At 53.9% G+C, this 23,215-nt stretch overlaps 1 protein-coding gene across 7 annotated transcripts in view; it reads right to left on the reverse strand.

The window, feature by feature from the left end:
* The window catches only part of PTDSS2 (phosphatidylserine synthase 2), a 30,286-nt gene extending 7,285 nt beyond the window's left edge, over nt 1–23,001 (reverse strand). For 2 of the 7 annotated variants that reach the window (XM_001489091.7, XM_005598405.4), the window contains exons 1-4: nt 22,676–23,001; nt 16,001–16,102; nt 7,608–7,690; nt 2,974–3,041 (exon numbers count right to left, since the gene is read on the reverse strand). In XM_001489091.7, coding sequence (XP_001489141.3) covers nt 2,974–3,041; nt 7,608–7,690; nt 16,001–16,102; nt 22,676–22,851 — 429 coding nt within the window. In that variant the 5' untranslated portion in view covers nt 22,852–23,001. Of the gene's footprint in view, nt 1–2,973; nt 3,042–7,607; nt 7,691–16,000; nt 16,103–18,539; nt 18,624–22,675 lie in introns of those variants that run through there. The other 5 variants (XM_070229047.1, XM_070229048.1, XM_005598406.3 and 2 more) reach the window with 5 other exon arrangements.
* Between the last annotated feature and the right edge of the window lie 214 nt (nt 23,002–23,215).

Genomic DNA, 23,215 nt, shown 5'->3' on the forward strand with positions numbered 1-23,215 from the left:
AATGGCCAATAAGCACATGAAAAGATGCTCAACATCACTAGCAATCAGGAAAACACAAATTAAAACCACAAGAGATATCATTTCAACACTTCATACCCATCAAAAAGAAAGGGGGGAAAGCACAAGTATTGGCGAGGACGCTTGTGCACTGCTGGCGGGAACGTACATCGGGGCAGCTGCCATGCTAAGGAGTGTGGCAGCTCCTCTTACACGTGAAACACAGAATTACCATAGGACCCAGCAATCCCACTCCCAGGTGTGCACCCAAAGAAACAGAGCAGGGACTCCAACAGACATCTGCACACCCACACTGACAGCAGAGTTATTCACATCAGCCAAACAGTGAAAACAACCCAAGTGTCCACGGAAAGATGAACGGATAAACAAAACGTGGTCCATCCACACAGTGGAATATTACTCAGCCTTAAAAAGGAATGGAATTCTGACACGTGCTACCACATGGATAAACCTTGAGGACATCATGCTGAGTGACACAAGCCAGTCACAAAAAGACAAATACTGTGTGATTCCACTCATATGAAATCCCTGGGGTCATCAAATTCAGAGAAAGTAGGGAGGCGGAGTCATTGTTTAATGGGGATGGAGTTTCAGTTTGGGAAGATGGAAAGTTCTGGAGATGGATGGTGGTGATGGTTGCACAACAATGTGAATGTGCTTAATGCCACTGAGCTGTGCACTTAAGAATGGTTAAGATAGTAAACTTTATGTTATGTTTTTTATTGTAATTAAGAATTTTTTAGGGGCCGGCCCCATGGCTGAGTGGTTAAGTTTGCATGCTCCGCTTCAGCAGCCCAGGGTTTCATGGGTTCAGATCCTGGGCGTGGACACGGTACCGCTTAGCAGGCCATGCTGAGGCAGCATCCCAGATGCCACAACTAGAAGGACCCACAACTAAAATATGCAACTATGTACTGGGGGGATTTGGGGAGAAGAAGCAGACAAAAACAAAGAAGAAGATGATTGGCAACAGCTGTTAGCTCAGGTGCCAATCTTCAAAACAAAAAAAAGAATTTTTTAAATGCACTGTAATAAAACTTAGAAAAAAACAGAGAATGGTGATAAGCTCTGTGGATTGTGTTAATGTCAATTTCCGGGTTTGATACTGTCCTCTATTTACACAAAACATTACCACTGAGGAGCTGGGTAAAGGGGACCTCCCATTACAATTTTTTACAACCTCTTCTGAATCTATAATTATTTCAAAGTAAGATGTGAAAAAAACTCAACATAGAAGAGAGATCTAAACCTAAAACATAAAACCATGGAAGTTTCAGAAGAAAATATAAGAGAAAAGCTTAATAACCTGGTATTAGACAAAGAAACCTTAGACCTGGCATCAAAATCACAACCCATGAAAGAAATAAGCAACACCTCTGCCAACGACTCAAGGGCATATCGCGAGCGGCAAGGGGCTCACATCAGGACCACGGCCAGGTGCAGCCCGGAAAGGGGGACACATTCTGAGAGACGGGCCGTTATGTGGCACACAGCTGTATATAAAAAGCTGTTATAGCTTAACGCCATGAAAATAACCCAATTTCTAAAAAGGGCAAAAAATGAACACTTCACCAAAAAGGATTATCTGCGTGGCTCATCAACGCAGCAGAAGTGGGTCGACACCATTAGCCGTTCTGGAAATGCAATGAAAACTGTGATAAGACAGGGATACACACCTGTTACAATGCCTAAGGCTCCAAGGGCTGACCGGGACAGGAGGGAGCAGCAGCGGCCGCTCTGGAAGCACTCTGGCAGCTCCTTAAAGGTAGCCTCCGCCAACAGGGGACGCGGCAGTCCCACCCAGGGTCTACCCCGGAAAGAGCAAGCTCAGGGCCACGGAAGGCCCACACAGGACAGCGAGCAGCCCTGCCCTAAAGGTGGCTCGACGCCCTCCTACAGCCGGGAGGGGTAACACTGCTGTCATGCAACCGCCGGGCAGCAGACAGGAGCGCACAGCCTGGTGGACACAGTCTGGGTGGACGTCAGAGGCACCAAAGCTTGCACACTGCACAATTGCATTCACAGGAGATTCAAAGAGACAAAACTATGGTGACAGAGGGAGAACAGGGCAGGCTGCCGGGGGAGGGGAGATGGTACGACTATCCAGGGGTAACACAAGGGAGTTTTGGGGGCAACGGAACCGTTCTGTATCCTGATTGTGGTGTTTACACAAACGGGAGTTAAAATTCACAGAACAGTGCCCCTGGCTTAGGAAGGTACATTACTGTGTGATGATAAATACCCCGGCCACATCGACAGGGTTTCGAGACTGTGGATAGGAAAGAACTTTGTACTAAAGATCACCACCAAAATGTGTTACATTTAGCAGAACAAGGAAGATTAAGAAATCAGACATTGGTGGCAACAAACCCTGCTCCACGATTTCCTAAGGCGATGAGTCCCACCCCCACCCAACAGCGGGCAGAGCATGCCAGGAGGGGAGCTCGCAAGGCCACACCTGGTGCACCAATCACAAGAAAAAAACCAGCCACCCCCCGCCCGGGTGCTCCTCACACACTCAGAGTGCCTGGGTCGTGGGTCAGCTGTGCTCCTCCCCTGGGTTTGGCCCCTTGCTCAAGCTGGAGCACCTGCAGCTCAAAGCAGACTGCCACAGGCACCAGCACCTGAACCAGTCCACCCACCTGGCCTTGCCCCGGCTCACCCGACCCAGAGGCCGTCGGGGCAGGGCCCACACAGCACAGCCCGCACCCTGAGGTCCAGCTCTCCCCACTCCACACTTAGAACAGACTCTGCTAAAAGGTGATGGTTAGTCTTCCCACCAACGACCCTTCTGAGGGTCCCCGCAGCCTTGGCCCACTCTGGCTGGTCCCACCTTGCTTCCTACAAAGCTCGGGAGGGGCTGACGTGCACAGCCTTCTCTGTCATCCGTCACTCACTCGGGGACCACATGACTATCTGCCTTCCCACAGTTCATCAACCAAGCAAACCACGTACCTGGAAGAGTATGAAGATGAGGAACAGCTCGTAGACCACACTAACGCAGAGCCAAAACCTCCAGTAAGCTAGAGACAGAGGACACAGAAGCATTAGGGAGGCCAGCCCACCAGTTCCGCAGAGTCCCCCCCATGTGGCTCCTGGACCTGCGGCATCTGCTCTGGAGCCCGCAGCTCCCTGTGGAGACTTTATAAAGAGATCTAACTCAGAAGTGAGCGCTGGAATGTTTTTTGCCTTCCTTTCCAGTCCTTAAATCCTTCCTCTTTTTCTTGTCCACTGCAGCAGCACAGAAGGCCAATCGACTGCTGGACAAGAGCAGCGACCGCAAACATCCTTGTCTCGTGTTTGCTCACAATGCTGCTGACCTTCATGGTGACGGAAGTCTACAGGCGGTTCTTGGTGGGTATCTTTTATCATGTTAAGAAAATCTTCTTATTCCAGGATGCTAAGTTTCTATGATAAACGTGAATTTTTTTTCTTCTGCATTTAAGAGGATCACCTTTTCTCTTTAGTGTTAACATGATGAATTACATTAACACATTTCCTAGTGTTAAACAACCATCCCTGAATTCCTAGGATAAACCCAACTTGGTCCTGATGTCTTGTTTTAGGACACTGCTTTTGGTTTCAACCAGCAGACTCAAGAACCCATCCCTCTGGCGGCCACAGTTAACAGTACGTATTATACACTGGGAAGCTGCTAAGGGAGCAGATCTTAAACGTTCTCACCATGAAAAACTGTCATCATGTGAGGTGACAGAGGCGTTAACCAACCTGCAGTGGTGGTCACCCTGCACCCACACACGTCAAACCAACACGCACACACCTCACACCCACACAGTGCTGTCAATTACACCCAGCAAGCTGGGAAAAAGAACTTGCTTCTCAAAATTCCTTTCATCAGCAGGGACACCTCTCTCTCCACCATCCGCTTTCCATGCTCTCCAATGGAAAGCGCAGTTTTTCAGGGGAGGGAAATCTAGAACTACTCTACAACGTAAGCCTGCCTCACCCCCAGAACCTTGACAACACTATAAATACAGGCCCAAGAGACCTGCCTGCCCTATGCTTATGTCTGTAAAACCACCAGCCGACTTTTAAAACTTGATTCCCCTCAAACAAAAAAGGTGGTGCTCGCAAACATTTAAGAGCCTCTGGACCAGGAGACCCAAGGCTGAGGCACAGCCATTCCAGGGAACTCGGGTTTATCTGCAGCCTGCCTGTGGTCTCGAGCCCCCCAGCTCTGGCAGAGACCGTGGGAGAACGGGCAGTCGGGGGACCTCACATGCCAGGAGGGCTGACAGTGCTACAGCGGCCAGGCTCCCCGTGTGCTCAGTCCTGTGGCAGCAGCTCCTGCACAGGTGTGCACACACAAGGCTCTAGGGCCAACCTAGCACTCAGGGGCTCATGCCTAACCCTCCAGCCGGGAAAAGAGCCACAAAGACTGAAGAAAACCCAACCCTGCACAGGCAGGAAGTGGTTAATTCTAAGGAAAGTTTGCTAACATACTTCTGGGAAGCTGGGGATAAACAACTGAGGTAACGAACTTATTCTTCAAGCCCTTGAGGATGGAGAGCGCCTGTGACACTCTCCCTGGTCCACGGGCTGCACCAGCAGCTGACGAGCTTGGGGTGACGTGACTCATGCTGCCTCTGCCCCAAAGCTGTGCCTGCAGACAGGCCCCTTTGGAGGGGCCTCCCCGGCCCACAGGTGCTCCCAGGAGAGCACTCCTCCTGTGAAGTGCAGGTCTCCAAGGGGCCTTGCAGACCCTGTCCGAAACTGAATCTGTCTCCCCCGTGGCTGCCTGATATCAGGGGCCCTGTGCTGTGCCCAGCCAGAAAGGTGGGCAACCTCAGACTCCCTGTCACTCTCACCCTGTAGGGCCCCCAGGGCCCCAGACCTGCCCACCCTACCCCCAAGCATCCAGCAGGCCCTCCTCCCACATTCCCACCACCAGGGTCTCCGCCCCTCCCCTCTCCCCTGAACCACCTGAGACTCCTGAAGTTGGGTTCCCTGATTCAGTACCCACCCCCCCCAACACTCTTGTTTTCTTCCTAAACGTCACACTGACCCCCTCAACAGCACTGGTAATATTCTGACTTACTCCAGCTTTCGAAGGGAGCCATGGATGAAAATAAACACCATGAGGGGAAGAGGCCTTTCAACGGGCCAGTCTACCTGGAATTGCAGCCTGAGAACCCACTTTTCCAAAGCAAGCAACTCCCACATAGTGGAGCTCCCTCCGGCCCCTCAGCAGGCCCAGAGGAGGGCAGGAGGGCCCCGCAGCGCCTCCCTGTTGGAGCAAGAAACCCTTCTCACAGCTGCTCTTGGCGTGCTGCCGGGGCTGATCGCAGACTCACTCCAAATGTAGCCTGCTTTGAGACGTCTGAAGATTTGCCGCCAGCGACTAAGTTAACAAGACACCTGGAAGAAGGAGCTCCAGGACGAACACTGGCAAGGAGCACCAAGTTCACGCAAAGGAACTACTCTCAAAGGCAGGCAGAGCAGAGCTCAGAATGCAGACTCAGAAGCTACCACACCGCCCTCTCAGAGGGGAAGCTGTGTGGTGCTCCTACAGTTCAAAGGAACCACAGTGGACACTTTCAGATGAAGATGAGCGGCACCCCACCAGGTGACTGACTGGAAGCCAGAGCCCTAGGATGGGACAGAGCTGAGGGTCTCCCAGAGCCCAGGAGCCAAATGCGGGACAAGCAGCTGCCTGCTGGCCAGTCTGGCCCCTGGCAGGACCCCATGTATCCTGCTCACGGCTGCGTCTAGGCCCGACGCCCACAAGGGACTTGCTGTGCCTTCAACCACGGACGAACACCGGCTGCATTTCCAGCAGCTCTTACTCTTCCTTCCAAATCAACCCAACGAGCACTTAGTCACACCTGGTTTTCCACCATAATTTTGGTGGGTCCTACACCGTTCTTTCTCTTTTCCACTGCTCTGCTTAGGTGCCCCCAGACCTTTCTGAGGCAAGACGGGATGTACCCAGACAACTGAGCAGGCGGAGGTCTTGCAGCCCCAGAGCTGGGGGACCCAGCCCCTCCCCAATCCTTGCCATCCCTCACATGGGCTGTGCCCTGCAGCTCAGGACGCTCATCACCACCCCATGGGCCAGGACCACGCAGGTGTCATCCAGCATCGATATCCCCCCCAGGCACTAACGGGGCAGAGCAGCCAACAAGGCCCGGTGCAGGAGTCCTGCACTACTCAGAGCACGGGGCCGCAGGCCACCACGGCGCTCACTGACTCCGGGCAGACATGTCCGTTTAGAGGGCAGTGCAGTAGTACCTACCAGGGCCCTCGAACTCACCAGCTCTACTCCCAGGACTTTCAGTTCAACCAACAATCAGATACGTACACAGGTGGATGTGCAAAAATTCACTACAGCCTGGTTTATTACAATAAAACTGGAAACCCTTAAGTATACAACCCTATGGGACTAGTTAAGTAAACTGCAGTACATTCAAATGATGGCTGAACCAACAGCCATTAAAAACCTAGCTGTGGGGCTGGCATGACAGCATAGTAGTTAAGTTCGTGCACTCTACTTCGACGGCCTGGAGTTCCGGTTCGGATCCTGCACATGGACCTGTGCACCACTCATCAGCCATGCTGTGGCAGGCGTCCCACATATAAAGTACAGGAAGATGGGCACAGATGTTAGCTCAGGGCCAGTCTTCCTCAGCAAAAAGAGGAGGACTGGCAGCAGATGTTAACTCAGGGCTAATCTTCTTCAAAGACAAACAAAAACTCCAGCTGTCAATAAACAGTTAACAGTTAATAAGCAAATGCCCGTGCTACACCTGCAGTGAAAGATGCATGGCACAACGTGGTTCCCATTCTTTTTAAAGCGATGCATATGTATACGTACACAAACGCATCAGAACTTAACAGTGGTTATTTTTGAGTGGCTATTTTATCTAAAAATATTTTTTGTATTTTCCAAGTTTTCTACAATAAATGCACACCCCTACTGAGACAGAAAAGAAACATGTTACTAAGTAGTGACTCTTCAGGAAAAGTGACCACCCCCTGCCCCTAGAGCTGGCCCCTGGGTGAGGCTTCAGTCCTGGACGTGCTGGGGCCCGGGGGCAGGACCGGGAGCAGTCAGAGCAGTGCTCTCCAGCTCTGAGGTCCAGGGAGTTGTGAGAACTCCCCATAACTTTGGAGGGTGAGGGACAGAGACAGGAGAACTCGCCACAGGAGACACCCAGTGAGCACCTCAGGAGCAGGGCAGGCACCTCACAGCCGAGGGCAGAGCCATCAGCTTCAGCCCATGCCAACCCTACTGGACAGGCCTGGGGGCACCTGGGCCTGCAGGAAGAATCCCCCTAAGGCAGGGTGGGCAGGAGGAGCAGAAACCCAAGGACAGCTGCAGGGCAGGGTGAGGAACAGGAGGACCGAGGGGCCTGAAGGAAACCCAGCAGCTGAAAGAAGCAGGACTTACAGGTCACCCTGAAACTCACCCCTCGCCCTCCTTGGCTGACAAGAGTGTGCCCTGGCCAGCTGGGGATGGGCCAGGAAGAGGGGAGGACACGACACTCACACCCAGCAGCACAGACACGGGGACCGCTCAGAACAGAACTGCCACACGGGCACACACGGAGAAAGAAATGGCAAGTTACCTGGATGAGGTCTGGAAAATGGCCCGTCTTTAGCTTGTGTGACTCCAAAACATAAGAAAACCAAAATACTGGCCACAATACCTCTGCAAATAAAGAACAAACAGCCCCTCAGTGTGCGGCAGCACGCGCCAGGCTGGCTTCTCCAGGCAGAGGGAGGTGGGAGGGTCCCCCAGGATGCCCACTGCAGGTGATGGCCCCCCCAGGTGGGGGCAGGGCGGGAGGAGGCTGGCACCCAGCGGGGCAGCCCTGGACCAGCTCCGGCCGCCCAGAGACAGCACCACCCTCAGGAGAAGCCCTTCCAGTGGGGGCTGTGAGTTATTTGTACCGTAGAGTGTTACACCACTCACACGCGCCTCACATTTTAAAAAACACCGAAAATTCCATATGTGACAACCCAGGGTTCACTAAAGCCCTCCTAAGATGACAGGATGTTAGGATCAACTGGCTTTCTGCCCCAGGACGGGGACCCCAAGCAGGTATTCCCCGACAGTGCTCCTGTCCTATTGGGGCCGCCTCACCCAGTCGCAACGGGCCTGCTGTCACTCACAGGAAGACAGAGTAAGTCCTGAAGCTGCAATCACACAAAAACACAGACACAGCCCAGACAACAGAGCAGGGCGACCAGAGAGAACCCGCTCTGGGGGGGATGCGCAGACTGCAGTGTTCACACGGCACGTGCACGTCCGTGCCCGTGACCACCGCCCGGACCGAGACCGCTCGCCCTCCCTGCACCACTCTGCTGCTCCAGAGGTGGCGGTGCCCACCCTCCAGCATGCGGTCTGAGGGCGTGGCACTGCCCACTCTTCCCACTGCTGACACTCACATCATGAGGACCCCACCCTTGGCAGGTCTGGCTGCTGTACAGGAAGCTGCTGTGCACAAACGCACGTTCTGACACGAGACAGACAGAGGCCAAAGGCCGTCTGTCAACAGACTTTCAGTCCAAAAACGCCTTATTCTTCTCTGCCCACCAAGAGCACCCAGCTCTCGGGGGCAGGCGCAGGTGAGGCCGAGCCCACAGGGCAGCCAGCAGGTGCTCGTGCAGGGCCAAGGGGTACAGAACGCCACAAGCAGCCCCCTGTGCTCCTGCCTACGCCACATCACGGCTGGGAGAGGGGCTGAGGGCCTGCCTGCCCTCTGCGCAGCCAGGACCAGGGTCTGGTCATTCATGGTGTAGGACCCACAACACAGGCGTGGACGCAGAGGGTCAGCAAGGTGTCCGCCTGCCTGAGGACTCAGTGGTCAGTGGTGGGGGTGGAGATGTGAAGAGCACGTGCAGGGCTGCCTGGAGAGTGGCACTGAGGCACCCTTCCAGTGCGAGGTGAAGAGACCATTAAACACCCTCCCGTCCCCCAAAAGAGAGAAGTGGGCGGCTGCCAAGAGACGCCGCTGTCAGCGTCACCCAAATGGCCTCAGACTTGGAGAGTCATGAGGACAGGATTAAGGAGATGCAGTCCCAGGGCGCCTCCGCCCGTGGTGCCAGGTGACCCTGACCCTCACAGCTGAGCCTCACGACTCCAACCTCGGTCACACAACTACTGCAAGGTGAGGATCCCCTGGGAAGACCCGTCAGTCAGGAGAACGACGAACTGCTAAAGGAAAGCAAATAAATCACATTTTAAAATAAACTTTTGATTTTAGAGCAGAAACGGTGCAAAGACAGTACAGAATTCCCATATTCCCCACACCCAGTCCCCCCATTATTAACACCTTACATTAGTAGGCTGCGTTAGTCACAATTAATGAACCCATACTGACACATTAACTAAAGGCCACGGTTTTCAGATTTCCTCAGCTTTCCGCCCCAGGATCCCATCCAGGACTCCACGTGACATCTGCTCATCACGTCTCCTTGGGCTCCTCTGGGCTGTGACAGCTCTTCAGGCGTCCCTTGTTTTGAATGACCCAGGCAGTTTTGAGGACTGGTGGAGATTCTGTAGAATCTCTTAATGAAGACTTCTGCTGTTTTTTAGGATTAGATTAAGGCTTTGGTTTCGGGGAGTAAGATCGCAGAGGCAAAGGACCACTTCCATCATATCATATCAACGGCACACACTGTCGACATGATTTCCAATTGTCAGCGCTGACCTCCGACCTCCATTCCCGGCTGAATGTGTCTGCCAGGCCCGCCCCATGCCATGCTCTGGGGGGAGGTCCACTCTCGAGGGGGTGAGTGCAGCAGCCCCCCTTGACGGAGAGCATCCGAATATTACTTGGAATCCTTGTGCCCACCATTTATTAATGTATTCAGTCACTCGTCTGGTGCAGCATGGACTTGTGGGGATCTGTTATACTCTGGGTTATAATCCGTTATTGATGTTGTTCCTTTGGCCACAGGGAGCTCTTCCAGTTAGTCCCCCTCTCCCTTTGGCACACCCCCCTCAATGCACTTTTTGGGGAGCACATCCCTCTGGCACTGGAAGATGCTCCAGGCCCACCTTCGGCAAGTCCTGCCTGGGCCCTGAACTTGCCATTTCTCCATGGGGCCCTGGTTCCTTCACTGGAAGACGGTCTGAGGAGCCAGGATCTGGGCGCGGTGTGCTCCTTGCTTCTGGGCCCTTAGCCGACAAAGCAACAAGACGTATGCCTGTGTACTGACTGTGCACATACGCGTGTACTGTAAATATTTCTGTGTGTAACCATCTGCATCTACATTAAGCTAAACATGAGTTCTCACTGGTGTCTCCACTACCATCTACTTCCCATGGATCGGCCTCCCCTCACTTACCTGTAACCTCCCACTCCAGCAGGGAGACCCCCGGCCCCTGCATCCGCCCACTCAATTGTCCAGTCCCAGCACTCAGGTATGGCAGTAACACACTCATGAACCTGAAGCCCGACGTCATCGCCCCGAGCACAGTGCTTGTGTTCAGCTCCCTGCCTTTAGTCTACACACTCCGCTCATTTCCAAAGTGACCGAGGGCGGCCCCTGCATCAGCCCCCTTGGTGAGGTGGCTGCACACGTCTGTAACACGGTTACATTCTCTTGTCACAGTCTACACTCCTGCTGGGGTCCCCGACCTCCTAAATAACTTTTTAAAACCTGCACATGTTGGGTTTACTCTGTGTTGCCAGGTTCTGTGGATATTGATAAACGCCTGGAGTCATGTATCTACTGTGACAGCATCACACAGAACATTATCAACCGAAAACACCCCTGTGCTCCACCTATTCCCCCTCCCTCCACCAGAAACCACTGATCTTTTTACCATCAGTTTCTCCTTTGCCAGAATGTCATAGAGTTGGAATCATACACTAGGTAGTCTTTTCAAACTGGCTTCTTTCAGTTAGAAACAGGCATTTTTGGTTCATCTATGTCTTCGTCACCTGATAGCTCCTTTCTTTTTATTGCTGAATAATATCCCACGGTCTGGAGGTACCAGAGTTTGGTTATCCATTCACCAGCTGAAGGGTATCTTGGTTGTTCCGAGTTTTGGTGATTATCTATAAAATTGCTCTAAACATACAGTTTCTGTGTGGACGTAAGCTTTCAACCTATCTGGGTAGGTACCTAGGAGCACGACTGCTGGACTGCACGGTAAGAGCACGTTCAGTTCTGTGCGGACGGCCAGACTGTCTTCCAGAGCGGCAGCAGCACTGCAACCCCACGGGCAGCAGCGAGGGGCCCTGCTGCTCCGGACCCTCGCCAGCAACCCATGTTGTTTCATTTTCTGTCTCAGCCACTCATTCACGTGGGAGTGGTAGCTCGCGGTTTTAATCTGCATTTCCCTGATGACAACGTGCTGGGCATCCTTCATGCTCTTATCTGCCATCTGACTATCTTCTCTGCTGAGGGGTCTGTTCAGATCTTTGGCCCAGTTTTTAACCGTGTTGTTAGTTTTCTTCTCGTTGAGCTTTAAGAGTTCTCTGCACATTTTGAATACAAGTCCTTTATCAGATGTGTGTTCTGCAAATATTTCCTACCAGCCCGTGGTTTGTCTTTTCCTTGTCTTAACAGTGTGTCGTCCAACTTAACAATTTCTTTCATGGATTATGCTTTTGGTGTTATATCTAAAAAGTTATCACCAAACCCAAGGTTACCAGATTTCCCCTATGTTTTCTTCAAGAAGTTTTATAGTTTTGTATGATAAATTTAAGTCTATAACCATTTTGAGTTAATTACTGTGAAAAGTGTGAGGTCTAGATTTGCTGTCTTCCACGTGGATGTCTGGTTGTTCCAGCACCATCTGTTGAAACAACCACCCTCCAGTGAATTGCCTTTGCCCCCTTGTCAAAGATGAGCTGACTGCATTTCTGTGGGTCTGTATCTGGGCTCCCTATTCTGTTCCACTGATCCACTTGTCTAGTCTTTTGCCTATACCACAGTCACTGTCACTTCACATTCAGCCTTGAAGCCAGGTGGTAGCAGTCCTCAACTTTATTCTTCTTCAAGATTGTGAATACATTTTCTATATATTATAAATACGCAAAACATATCTGTATCTTATACATATTAATTTATTTATATATTTATATGTACATATTTACACAAACACATAAACATCCCAAATGTCACCAACAGATAAACAGATCAATGAAATGTGTGTGGTGCATTCACACAGCAGAATACTCCCCAGCAATGTAACAGAATAACCGCTGGCAGACACAACAACATGGGGGTGTCACAAAACCATCATGCTGAGGGAAGAAAGAGGGTGTCCGCTGGACGCCTCCTGTACACGAGACTGTGCAACAGGCAAGAAGAGCCTACGGCGACAGGTGAGAGCCCGGGGCCAGCGTGTGGAGGACTGACCACAGGGCTCGGAGGAAACCGCGTGTAGCGCCACTCAGTGGGCGGCACACAGACGTACACACCTACAGAAACGCACTGAGTCCTATGTTTTATTTAGATATATATACTATTAAATTATACATCAATAAACTTGACTTAAGAAGAAAAACAAAACCTTCTCCCCCAAAGTGAGAGAACTTGTTAGATCCATAAAAAGAACAACGGTGCAGAAGTGAAAACTGAAGGAAAACAAACAAGGCTCCTAAATTTTTAACAATGTAATTATAAATTTTTTGTAAATAACTGTAATCTTTAGAACGTATCTTCTGTACATGAAACCTACCCCTATGGGGATCAAAAGCTCTGAAGTAACAACAGTAGGTCAGCCCAGCAGCCTCTCGGAGACCCTGGAAGGCTGGGTGGAGAGCTGCCCCAACGGGTCCTCCTCACAGCCCCAGCCGATGTGCTGGGGGCAGGGCAGGGCTGTGGGTCTGGCTCAGGTCTAAGGGGGAGGATGGACTGAGGACAGATGAACCCATGCACACATGCACGCATGCACGAGAATGTCCCTGAAGGAGCAGCAGAGCCACGGATGCTGGGGCGATGGAGGCTCCCAGGGAGGGGCCAGGAGGAGGGTCAAGCACCACCAGCAGAATTACGGGGCAGGATGGTGGCTCCTTCTGAGCCCTTGAAGTCAGCCAAGAGGGCCAAGACTGTGAGCTAAAAGTTGCCCAGTGTCCCCAGAATACAGAACTTCAGAGCAGAGGAGCCAGGAGCCCTCGAATTCCTACCCACTCCCCACCCCTACCTCTCTCTCAGTGAACTCGCACAGGGGATGCCTCGGGGGGCCCAGGCACCTTTCGTGCTCACTGTCCTAGCCTCTCATGTGCAGGAACAGCTCAGGAGAGAGGCCAGTGCAGGATGAAGAGGACTCGTCCCCACGGGTCCACGGCTGCTACCCTGGACGTGGCCAACAAGCCCCCTTAACCTCGGGGGTCTGAGCCCATGGCCCCCTGGGTCCGTGTTGGAGGGCAGGGCCCAGGGCTGTGAGCTTTTGTGACTCTCCTGGCAGCCACCTAGTGAAGCAGAACCAACCCTGTCCTTGGAAGGTGCTCCCAGGACACCCCACATGGGCCCACAGGTGGGGGGGTCACAGTCTTCCTCATGACAGTTCTTGCCCGGTGACATCAGAACTGCCCCACTCTGGCTAATTCCATATCCATATGGGGACACCTCTGGAGTGTGACCAAGCCCTGCTTTTTGGTATTCCCTGCGCAGCTGTGCCCAGATACCACACACCTCCACACCCAGGTGCTGATGGACAAATTCACAAAAAAGACCAAATTCTACTCGGAAAGCCCCTCCTGCCAACAGCCTCACTGCCTCCTGTATCCACAGGTCAGTGTCCCCTCTAAAGGGACCCGCTGCAGTGAGCACAGCCCCAGGCACCTTCCACCCCAACCCAGAGGGGCCCAAGGCACAGCCGACACTCCCCCACTCTGTTTCTGAAATCCATCACCACGCACAGCACGCTAACCAGCTCCACCTGCAACAGGCCTGCAAGCTCTCAGGCCGGGCTGGGAGGACCTGCCAGAGATGGAGCAGCAGGGAGCAGTGGGCAGGGAGCAGCGGGCACTGCCGAGCAGGAGGATCAGACTCAGAGGCCGATGCCAGCCCTTAGGGAGAAGAGAAGAGCCGGCAAAGCCTACTGGGACACGGTGTTGAGAGGAGGGAAGGAAACCCCAGAGCACGGAGCAGAGCCAGGACAGGAGATTGCGCCTTACAGGTGAGTGCGAGACCTGTGCTCCTGGGAGCAGGGCCCTGAGTCCAGACCCCCGGGCAGCCATTTCTAACCAGCAATGCCCGGCTGCAGCCAGGGAGACGAGCAGGGTATGAGGCCCATGTGGACCAGAGGCCGAGCACACACCTGACGGGGAGCTGCTGGGCATCCTAAGAGGCTGCTGACACCTGCAGAGTACATAACCATGCTCACAGGCAGACGTTAAAAACCCTCATTTGACAAAAGCAAGGGCTGCTCTGGCAATGAAGCTTCCCGAGCCCCAGCCCCACCAACCAAAGCTGACCAGAGGTCCTCAGGCTACACCAGGCGCCCCTCCCCACCCCTGTCCCTGCCCCAGTGCCGGTCTCCAGACCCCGGTCCCACCTCCTCTGGCTGCCCCACCAGAGTAAATGGGGCCTCGACCCCAGGATGGGAAGAGCAATGGGGGCTTCGTGGGCCTCGAGAAGGAAAAGTAAGTCCATCCTGTACAGCAAACTCAAAGGACCAAGTTCTAAAACCAGCTTCTGCTCACACATTTCTGAGACTGGCCCAAGAACCATGGGATCTAGGCAAAGGACACACACCTCTCAGCTAGTCCCCCTCTGGAGATGGTAGTGAAGACAGTACACCACTTCTTGACCTGCAGGATGGGACCCTCCACCAGACAGGCGTCTGACATCTTAAAGCCGGTTTAAAGTTTTCAGAAAGGGAGAGTATAAACAGAGCATAGAACAGTGCTGGCTGACAGGGACCATCCCTGGTGGTCACAAAGACCCCTACACCCCCAGACACCCAGACTCAGTCTCTGGGATACTGTGATTTCTAATAAGAAAAGTGCGTTTGGTCTTCATCCCATTTCTGGCACAGAACTAAAACCCTTGGCATGTCCCGTGATGACAGCAGAAAGGTGTCTTCTGCCATGTTAAGGAGGTGACTGGACCCCCTCCGGATGGGGCTGCAGGAGAACCGACCACGTGGTTAGAGGGCTGGGGCTGTCAGCCTGCCCCACCTCCACCTCTGGGGAGGGGAGAAGGGATGCAGGTCACCAAAGCGACGATTTCATCAACTGTGCCCATGATGAGGCCTCCACAGAAACCCTCAGGAAGGGGCTCAGAGAGCTCCCAGGTTGATGCACACGTGGGGAGACGGGGAGCGAGACACCCCGAGAGGGCATTGAGGCTCCTCGCTCCTTCCCCACACCCTGCCCTGTGCACTCTTCCGGCTGGCTGGTCCTGAGTTACAACCTTTTATTATGAACCAGTGATCTAGTGAGTAAATGTTTCTGAGTTCCGGGAGCCGCTCTAGCAACTTAGTCGAACCTGAGGAGGGGGTTGTGGGAACCTCTGCTTCAAAGCCACTCCATCAGAAGTACAGATGACAACCTGGACTTGTGGCTGGAGTCTGAAGCTGGGGGCAGGCTTGTAGGATGGAGCCCTTCACCTGTGGGATCTGACGCTATCTCCAGGTAGACAGTGTCAGAGCTGAGCTGAACTGCATGACACCTGTGGGGATCTGAGAACTGCTTGTTGGTGTAGGGGGAACCCCCCACTGGAAATGGTGACCAGACATCCTTTTAGGCCCCATCCCTGGAGCTGCTGCAGCACATTCTGGTCTCTCACTCGTGCAAATGCAGTCTGGGCTGCTGGTCACACAGCACACAGTGCAGTCAAGGGTCCCAGGAACAAGAGGAGGGGCCAAAAATGCCACACAGCTCTGAAAGGCAGCCCGGGGAGGGAGCTGCTTCAGGCACAAGTGATGGGGGGACAGATGCAGATGGCCTTCAAGTGGACGCAGTCCCCTGAGCCCCGGCCAGCTAGAGGAGAGCAAGGACCCATCCCCAGCCACACCAGGCGCCTGCAGTGCCTGGGCTGGCCCAGTTACCTCTTGGTGTTGTAGGCCGTGTCCCGTGGCGTCTCCTCCAGCAGAGTCACGTAGCCAAGCACACAGGTGAGGATGCAGAGCACAGTCAGGGTGTGGGCTCGCCTGGAATCCAAACACGCAGACCACATCAGAACACGGAAAGCATCATGACCACGCGTGTGGCACCAACCAGAGGAGAGCTTAGCCTTCAATCTCCAACTCAGAAACACTGGCTGAGAGTTACTACTTGGGGGAAGCCTAGGTGGGTCTGCATTTGCCAAGTCAGCCTGTCAGTCAGAGCAGGAAGGGCCCTGAGCAACCAGGGAACAGACGGAGCTCTGGAGCACTCAAGGCTGCTGCTCAGAGGACAGAGGGGCATCTTCCATCGCTGGCGTCTGGAGCAGGCATCTGTTGTCAACAGTGACCAGCAGCAGGTTAACTCAGCACTTTTCACTGAGCAAGATTACGCTGAGATGACCAGCCCTGTGATTCATGAAATGACCATATCTGACAGATTTGCAAGGACAAGAGCCCGAGAAAGGAAGGGCAGAGAGAAAGGGACACCAAGACGCAAAGCAAGAAGGGCGCATTTACTTAAAACACCTGGCAGAGAGAGGGCCCAGGCTAAAGAGAGACGTGGGCTTCAGCCCCTTCTGTCCGCCCCCTCTGGCTCAGCCTTCAGAGCCCTGCCATGGGAGGAAGGAGACAGGGCTCCCTAGCAGCTGGTGGATGTGCCTCACCTGGAAACAGGGCTGACAACCAGTCAGGTGCCAGGCTGCAGGGCAAGCAGACCGATGCTGAGACAGGCCCACACGCTGCCCCACGACACTCACCTGGGCCCCTCTGCATCTTAACAACTGCCTGCAAAGGAGTCACAGACCCAGCACCTAGATCCAAACAAGCAGGGTGACCTTGGAGAGACAGTGTAACCTCATCTCTACATGAAGATGCCTCCAACCTCGAAGAACATCATGAAGATTAAGTGAACACACATAAAGCACTGAGCCCTGGACTTGCCACCAAGGTTAGCTCCCTGCCCCGTGTCAGAACCCCGTGCAAACATAAACTACCACAAATGAGAGCTTCATGGTAAAGAAATGAAAAAGCAAGCCACAAACTGGGAGAAAACATTCACAATACATACACCTGCCAAAGGACGTTGTACCAGAATATCTAAAGAACTCTTACAACTCAACAATAAAGACAAACAATCTAATGAAAATGCGGACAAAAGATTGACTAGACACTTCACAAAAAAGATACACAAATGGCCAGGAACACATGACAAGATGTACAGCACCAGTGGTCTCAGTGAAAGCAATCGTAAACCACAGTAAGGCACCAGCACTACGCACAACAGGCCGAGATGAGAAAGAGTGACAACACCCAGCACTGGCGAGGATGTGGAGCAGAGAGAATTCTCAAACGCTGCAGGTGGGACTGCAAAACAGTACACACGCTTTGCAAAACAGTTTGGCAGTTTCTTAAAATGTTAAACATACATCCAACCCAGCCATTCGCTCGCAAGTATTTACCCAAGAGAAATGAAAACATATGTCCCTCCAAAGACTTGTGCATGAACATTTATTTATAATAACTGAATCTGGAAGCAAACCAGACGTCCATCATAGGACGTGCAAACAGCGGTGCATCCACATCGTGCTGAGCCACCAACACCGGCCATAACACGAGGAATCTCAAAAACACGATGCTGACAGAAGTCGGGCACAAAAGACACCAGTGTCTGCTTCCCCGGATGTGGAACTCGAGAAGAGGCGTCAACACAGCACCAGGGACTGGGAGCAGAGCCTGGGGCGCAGCAGCCTTCCAAGAGACGGAATCTTACACATCCGGAGCCTGGTGGTCTGCACAGGTGTGTCCGTCGGTCAAGCACCAACGCACTCCCTTCAAGTGGCTGTGTGTCACTGAATACAAGCATACCTGATGTTCCACAAAGCACGAGGGCACGCGAAGACTGGACTGCAGCCGTACCCATCCTGACACTGGGCAGCCTGCCCTTTTGTTTCTTTTTCCTGATTTTTCTTGCACATTTACTCATCCATATTAATTTTAACATCAGTTGGACAAATTGACACAAATAATTCTATTACGATTCTGATGGGAATTGCACTAGATTTATAGATTAATGCAGGAAGGATTGATGTGTGAATGACACTGAGGATTCCCCCATTCATGAGACATGGAATATCTCTGTGCTTATTTAGGTGTTATTTCATGCCCTTTAATTAAATTTTATTTTCTTTATGAAAAGAAAAAAGTCATGTCTAAGTGGACAAGCCCCAACTGAAGAAAGCAGAGACACATTTGCCACATTTCACAACACTAGCCATTTAAAAGCAGGAGAAGCAAAACAAAACTATCTACTGTAATACAATTCAACATCAACCACCTTCTGCTTTAAATAAATCCACGTCTGAGCTCTAAGCCAGGAGGGAACTCCATACGGTCAATGCTGCAGTGCCGGAGAGACCCGTGGAACAGTTACAGCACAGACACGACTTTAGAGGGTCCTCTTTCTGACTTTCACCCCTGAGGTTACCTGGATGTCGTGACGCAGAAACTCACTCTGCTGGATACACATTCCTCACCAGGCTTCTCTTCACAGGACTGACTTCAGGTCCAGCTGCAAACATCAAGGCTGAACTCAGATTTCTCACCAGAAAGATCAGGCCAGAGGAAGGGGGACACAATTTGTAAAGCACATCGTGGTGAGGAAAGGAATGTTAAACAGGGATTCCCTGTCCAGCAAAGACATCCTTCAGGAATGAAGGTAAACTCAACATTCTTGGACGGCGGAATAACGAGAGAACCCAGTGCCGGCAGACCTTCTCTAAAAGAACTGCTAAAGGAAGTTCTCCAGACAGAGGGAAACGGGACCACCAGGACAGAAACAATAAAGAAAGCACACTGCCCTCCTCCCGAGCTATTTAAACACGTCACGTCTGACTAGTGAGAGCAGCCACTGTCAAACTGCTTATGGGGACCAGCACGGCCAAAGGAGGAAGCTGGATGGATCAATATGAACCTGACGTGGCAAAGCTGGGCCTGGGAAAGCTTAGGAATGTCCCCTGTTACTGGAGCAACACTCAAAGCTCCAGAGATGCACTAAAAGCAAGATGTCAGCTGAAATGGAACAAAACCAAACGAAGGTGGGAAAAGGACAGGAAACGGAGACAGCAGGAGCAGGACAGCAGCCGTGCATGCCAGCACTTCAGTGACTACGTGGACCCATCTAGACAGTCACGCAAGGAATGCCGTTTGGCAACAGCAAAGTGCATCAACACCAACAAATCCAGACATGCCAACTGAGGGCTGCTGGGGACGGCCCAAGACTCCAGGCAGGCCTCCCTGCCCCTCCCGGACACCAGAGCAGGGCAGAGGCTCCTCACCCAACCTCCCTATGCCCCGGAAGACAAGCGCACTCTTGGGCTGATAGACAGCTCGGGGGAAGGTTTGGGTCCTGTGATCCAGGCACAGGACAACAGCGGCTTAAATCCTGTGACTTCAGTCACTCGGCAAAGGTGAGGGCGTGAGGACAGTTGGCTCCCTGCCACGATGAGTGGAAAATACCCAGTGGTCAGTCCCTCTCCTAAGATGACCACACTCGCTGTGCTGAGTGAGCAGGAAGGCAGGCCTGCCAAACCAATTAGTGAAGATACGAAGGTATGGCCGGGAGACGGAGTGCACAACAGTGCTTCTGCCAGGGAAGGCCAAGACCAGAGGGCCTCCCAGGCCTGCAAGAGGCGCCTGGGACATGACACTGACTCCCCTCCCCTCGCTGGCCTGCTGACCAGCAAGACCAAAAGGCATCTGGTGAACTATGCTACCCAGATGTGAGCAAAGCCGACAAACCCCTAGCCCACAATAAGAAAGGCATTTTCTGGAACCTGGGGCACCTACGACCACGTCCACACACCCTCATGGCTACTATTAAGACGTGCTGCTGATAGTAGAGCCCCGTGAGTCACTAAGAGTGCTCCCCAAAGGCAAGCACACAAGCACCGCTCCATGTCACGACCATCCGTCCTGCCCATGACCCAGGAGTTGGTCAGGAAGCCTGCTGGTCCAGTCTCCCATCTACCGGGGGCATGTCCGCAGCACCCTCCAGGGCTCTGAGCCTCCAAGCGTCTCCCAGACAGTTTTCAGACAACGCAAGCTGACGCATCTTTGTGTCATTCCTCTGGGTGTTTGGTTCTAACACTTCCCCCCCGATGTTTCCCACAGGAGACCACCACGACTGGCGGAAGAGGCAGTGTCCTTGCCACCATGGACCCTGGTGAGCCTTACGCATCCGCTCTTGGGCTCAATTCGGAGGAGCCCAGCTGTGGGCTCTAAGGCTCAAGCAAACCTTGAACCCTAATTCCATACCCTGCAGCTAAGGAGGAATGAGAAAGAAACTCAAACTCCTCATACACAACCACCAGCACTGGCCTCCAAAGAAGCCCAGCCTCTGAAAACAAAAACCCTAAAGACAAGATTTTGAATCCTGCACAAGTTCCTCTGAGGAATCTTGGAACATAAAGTCATTTCCACAACTGCATGTTTTTCAGTCTTTGTGTTAATTTTTAGTAACATTCATTACTAAAATACAAAATAAGAGTTTTAAAACTCCTAGCACAGCAAGTCAGTGAGGGGAGACTCCGAAGAAGGTTAAGTGGCTAGGCTGTGCAGGTGGGAATAAGCAACTCTCACAGGCAGGCATCCAGTTACCTGCCTTGAGGAAACATGAAGCTCCTTCTCCCACAGGTGAGGGGGAGGCTCACGAGGCAGGAGGAACCTGCACACACCACAGACGGTGCCTGCGCCGGCCAGGGCCCAGCACACCTCACACCTGTGGTAGGGAGGCCAGAGCCACCCACCAGGAGACCCCCGAGGCAGACACCTGGAACCACCAGCCCTGCTGCACCCCCTGCCCGTCAGCCCTCCTCACAGGTAAGCGCAGCTATAGCACGCGTCTATGTGTCCCACTCCCAAACGACCAAGACCCTGAGGGCAGGGACCCAAGGGCCGCCGGTCTGTGCTTCTGAAGAAACCAGCGCCCAGCACAAGACGAGGCATGTGTTCGCTGGCTCCCGCGGTGCTGCACTCGCAGCGCCCCTCCAGCCAGCACACTCATGCCTCTGAGCTTCCAGGCTTGTGCCAGAACCTGAGCTTGTTTAGTTCTTTGCTGGATCCCCTAGAACAGTGACTGGCACCCAGTAGGAACCCCCAAGATACGTGCAGAATGAAGGGGAAACAAGGAAAGCAAGGCCAGCCACCACTATCCCGGACCTCAGTCTCCAGGGGTCACCAGGTAGACTGTGGGAGGTTGGTGCCCTGCCCCCTGCAGCCTGAAGGGGCATCCCCACGCCCTAGCAAGACAGCTGATGGAGGTCTGATCCACACACAGCATGTCCAGTAGCGTTCAACAGTGCTCATGCCACTAGCTCTGAGACCACACCCACACTGACGAGCGACACCATCTCGCTCTCCCTCCTGCATTATCTCCCCAAAACAGGACTGGGCACTGACAGGGAAAACACCGACTTCGTCCAGATGCAGGGCGACCTAGTCCCACACCCACCTTCCTACGTCTCTCCCGAGTCTAATACAAACCAGGACACCATTCAGCCCCATACGCACCTCTCCTAGGTTTCCACCCACGTGGCCCACCTTCCCCTGAAACATCCAATTACCCCGTCGGGCTCTCCTCACTCCCTGACCAGACCCCACAACTCTGTGCTCTGAAGAGCTGCTTCCACGCACATTCCCCTCCCAGCTGGCTAGGACACGCCTGCCTCTCCTGTGAGCTTTCTTGGGGCTGAGGCCACATCAACTGCACTTCTGTCCCCCAGGGCCCAAGAGAGGACTCAACTGCCCTCACTGCCTGTGGGTCACCTGCAAAGGGACCAACCAGCAAAGGAAAGCCAAGCCACCTCCTCTCACCAAGCATGCTTCCCAGCGTGCGCGGTTTGTCTCTCTAACAAATAGAGAGCTCAGAAAGGAGAAGGGCTAGCCCAAGGTCACAGAGCCAGCAGGCGCGCCTGGGACCTTTCAGTACAGGGCTTGTTTTCTGAACCCTCAAACACAGAGATGCCCAACTCAGTGTAAAGCAGGGGCACGAACCCTTCCAACAGAGGCTCTCGGAGGGCAGGAGCCAGGTCTCTCCGTCCCTACGCCCCACTGAGGCAGACTGGGGACAGCCTGACCCTGAGGCTTGCTCGGGCTCAGCCGCACAAGGGTCAAAGGGCTGGCCTGGCAAGGTGCAGCTAAAGAGAGAAAGACCCTTAGTCAACAAACGTCCACTCGAGTGCCGGCACGTGGTAAGGCGTTCGTGCTGGCCAATGTCAGCGCCCGAGCTGGGGTACCAGAAGGTAGTTTCATTCATCCCAGGGGCGGCGAAGAGACCAAAGGAAGGTAACACGACGGAGGGCAGAGGTGAATTTTGGACAAAGAGGTCAGGAGAAGCCTTTCCGAGGTGACTCTTGAGCCAAGTCCTCCCAGGATACGGGGGAGGGGAGAGGGGCCGGACGTCTGCGGACAGCTCCGGGGCAGGGTCGGAGATGTGGGTACCTCGGGAAGGCCAGTCTGAGGCTGCGGGCAGGGGGGCGGGGGCCCCTCCCGGGGTCTCGCGGGCACCCTGCCCCAGGACGCGGCCCGCCCTCATGCCCGCCGGCCCGGGCGGACGCCCCTCACCAGAAGAAGGTGTTGGTGCCGTCGTCGTAGACCTCGGACTCCGTGCTGCGGCGGCCCGGGCCCGGCGCTGGGCCCGAGGGCACGCCGTCCGGCGGCTCCTCCAGCGAGGCCTTGCCCGCGGGCAGCGGGGACCCCGGCCGCAGCCCCCCGGGGCCCCTGCGATCACCCCTCCGCATGGCGCCCCGGCACGACCGCTCCGCCCCGCGCCCTGACCCCACGCACACCGGGTCACCGCGAGAGCGCGCCGCGCGGAGCGCCGGGAAGGGGTCGCAGCGCTAGCTCGGCGGGGTCTCCAGAGAGCAGGGGCGGGAGTGGCGAGGAAAGAGTGGGCGCTGCATTGTGGAGCGTGTAGTCCGCGCGTCTGGGCCGCGGGGCATGCTGGGCCTCGTAGTCCTTACGTCCCGGGTTGGAAGCAGTGCTTGCTGGGAAGGATGCCGCCTGGTTGCTAGGTAACCGGAGCCGCTGGGCAGTGTCGTGCACCGCGGGCCTCCGGCGCAGTGGCCACTCCAGACCCTCCTGCCCAGACGGCCGGACTCAGTG

The sequence above is a fragment of the Equus caballus genome, chromosome 12 (assembly GCF_041296265.1).
Source record: "Equus caballus isolate H_3958 breed thoroughbred chromosome 12, TB-T2T, whole genome shotgun sequence".
Classification (NCBI taxonomy): Eukaryota; Metazoa; Chordata; class Mammalia; order Perissodactyla; family Equidae; genus Equus; species Equus caballus.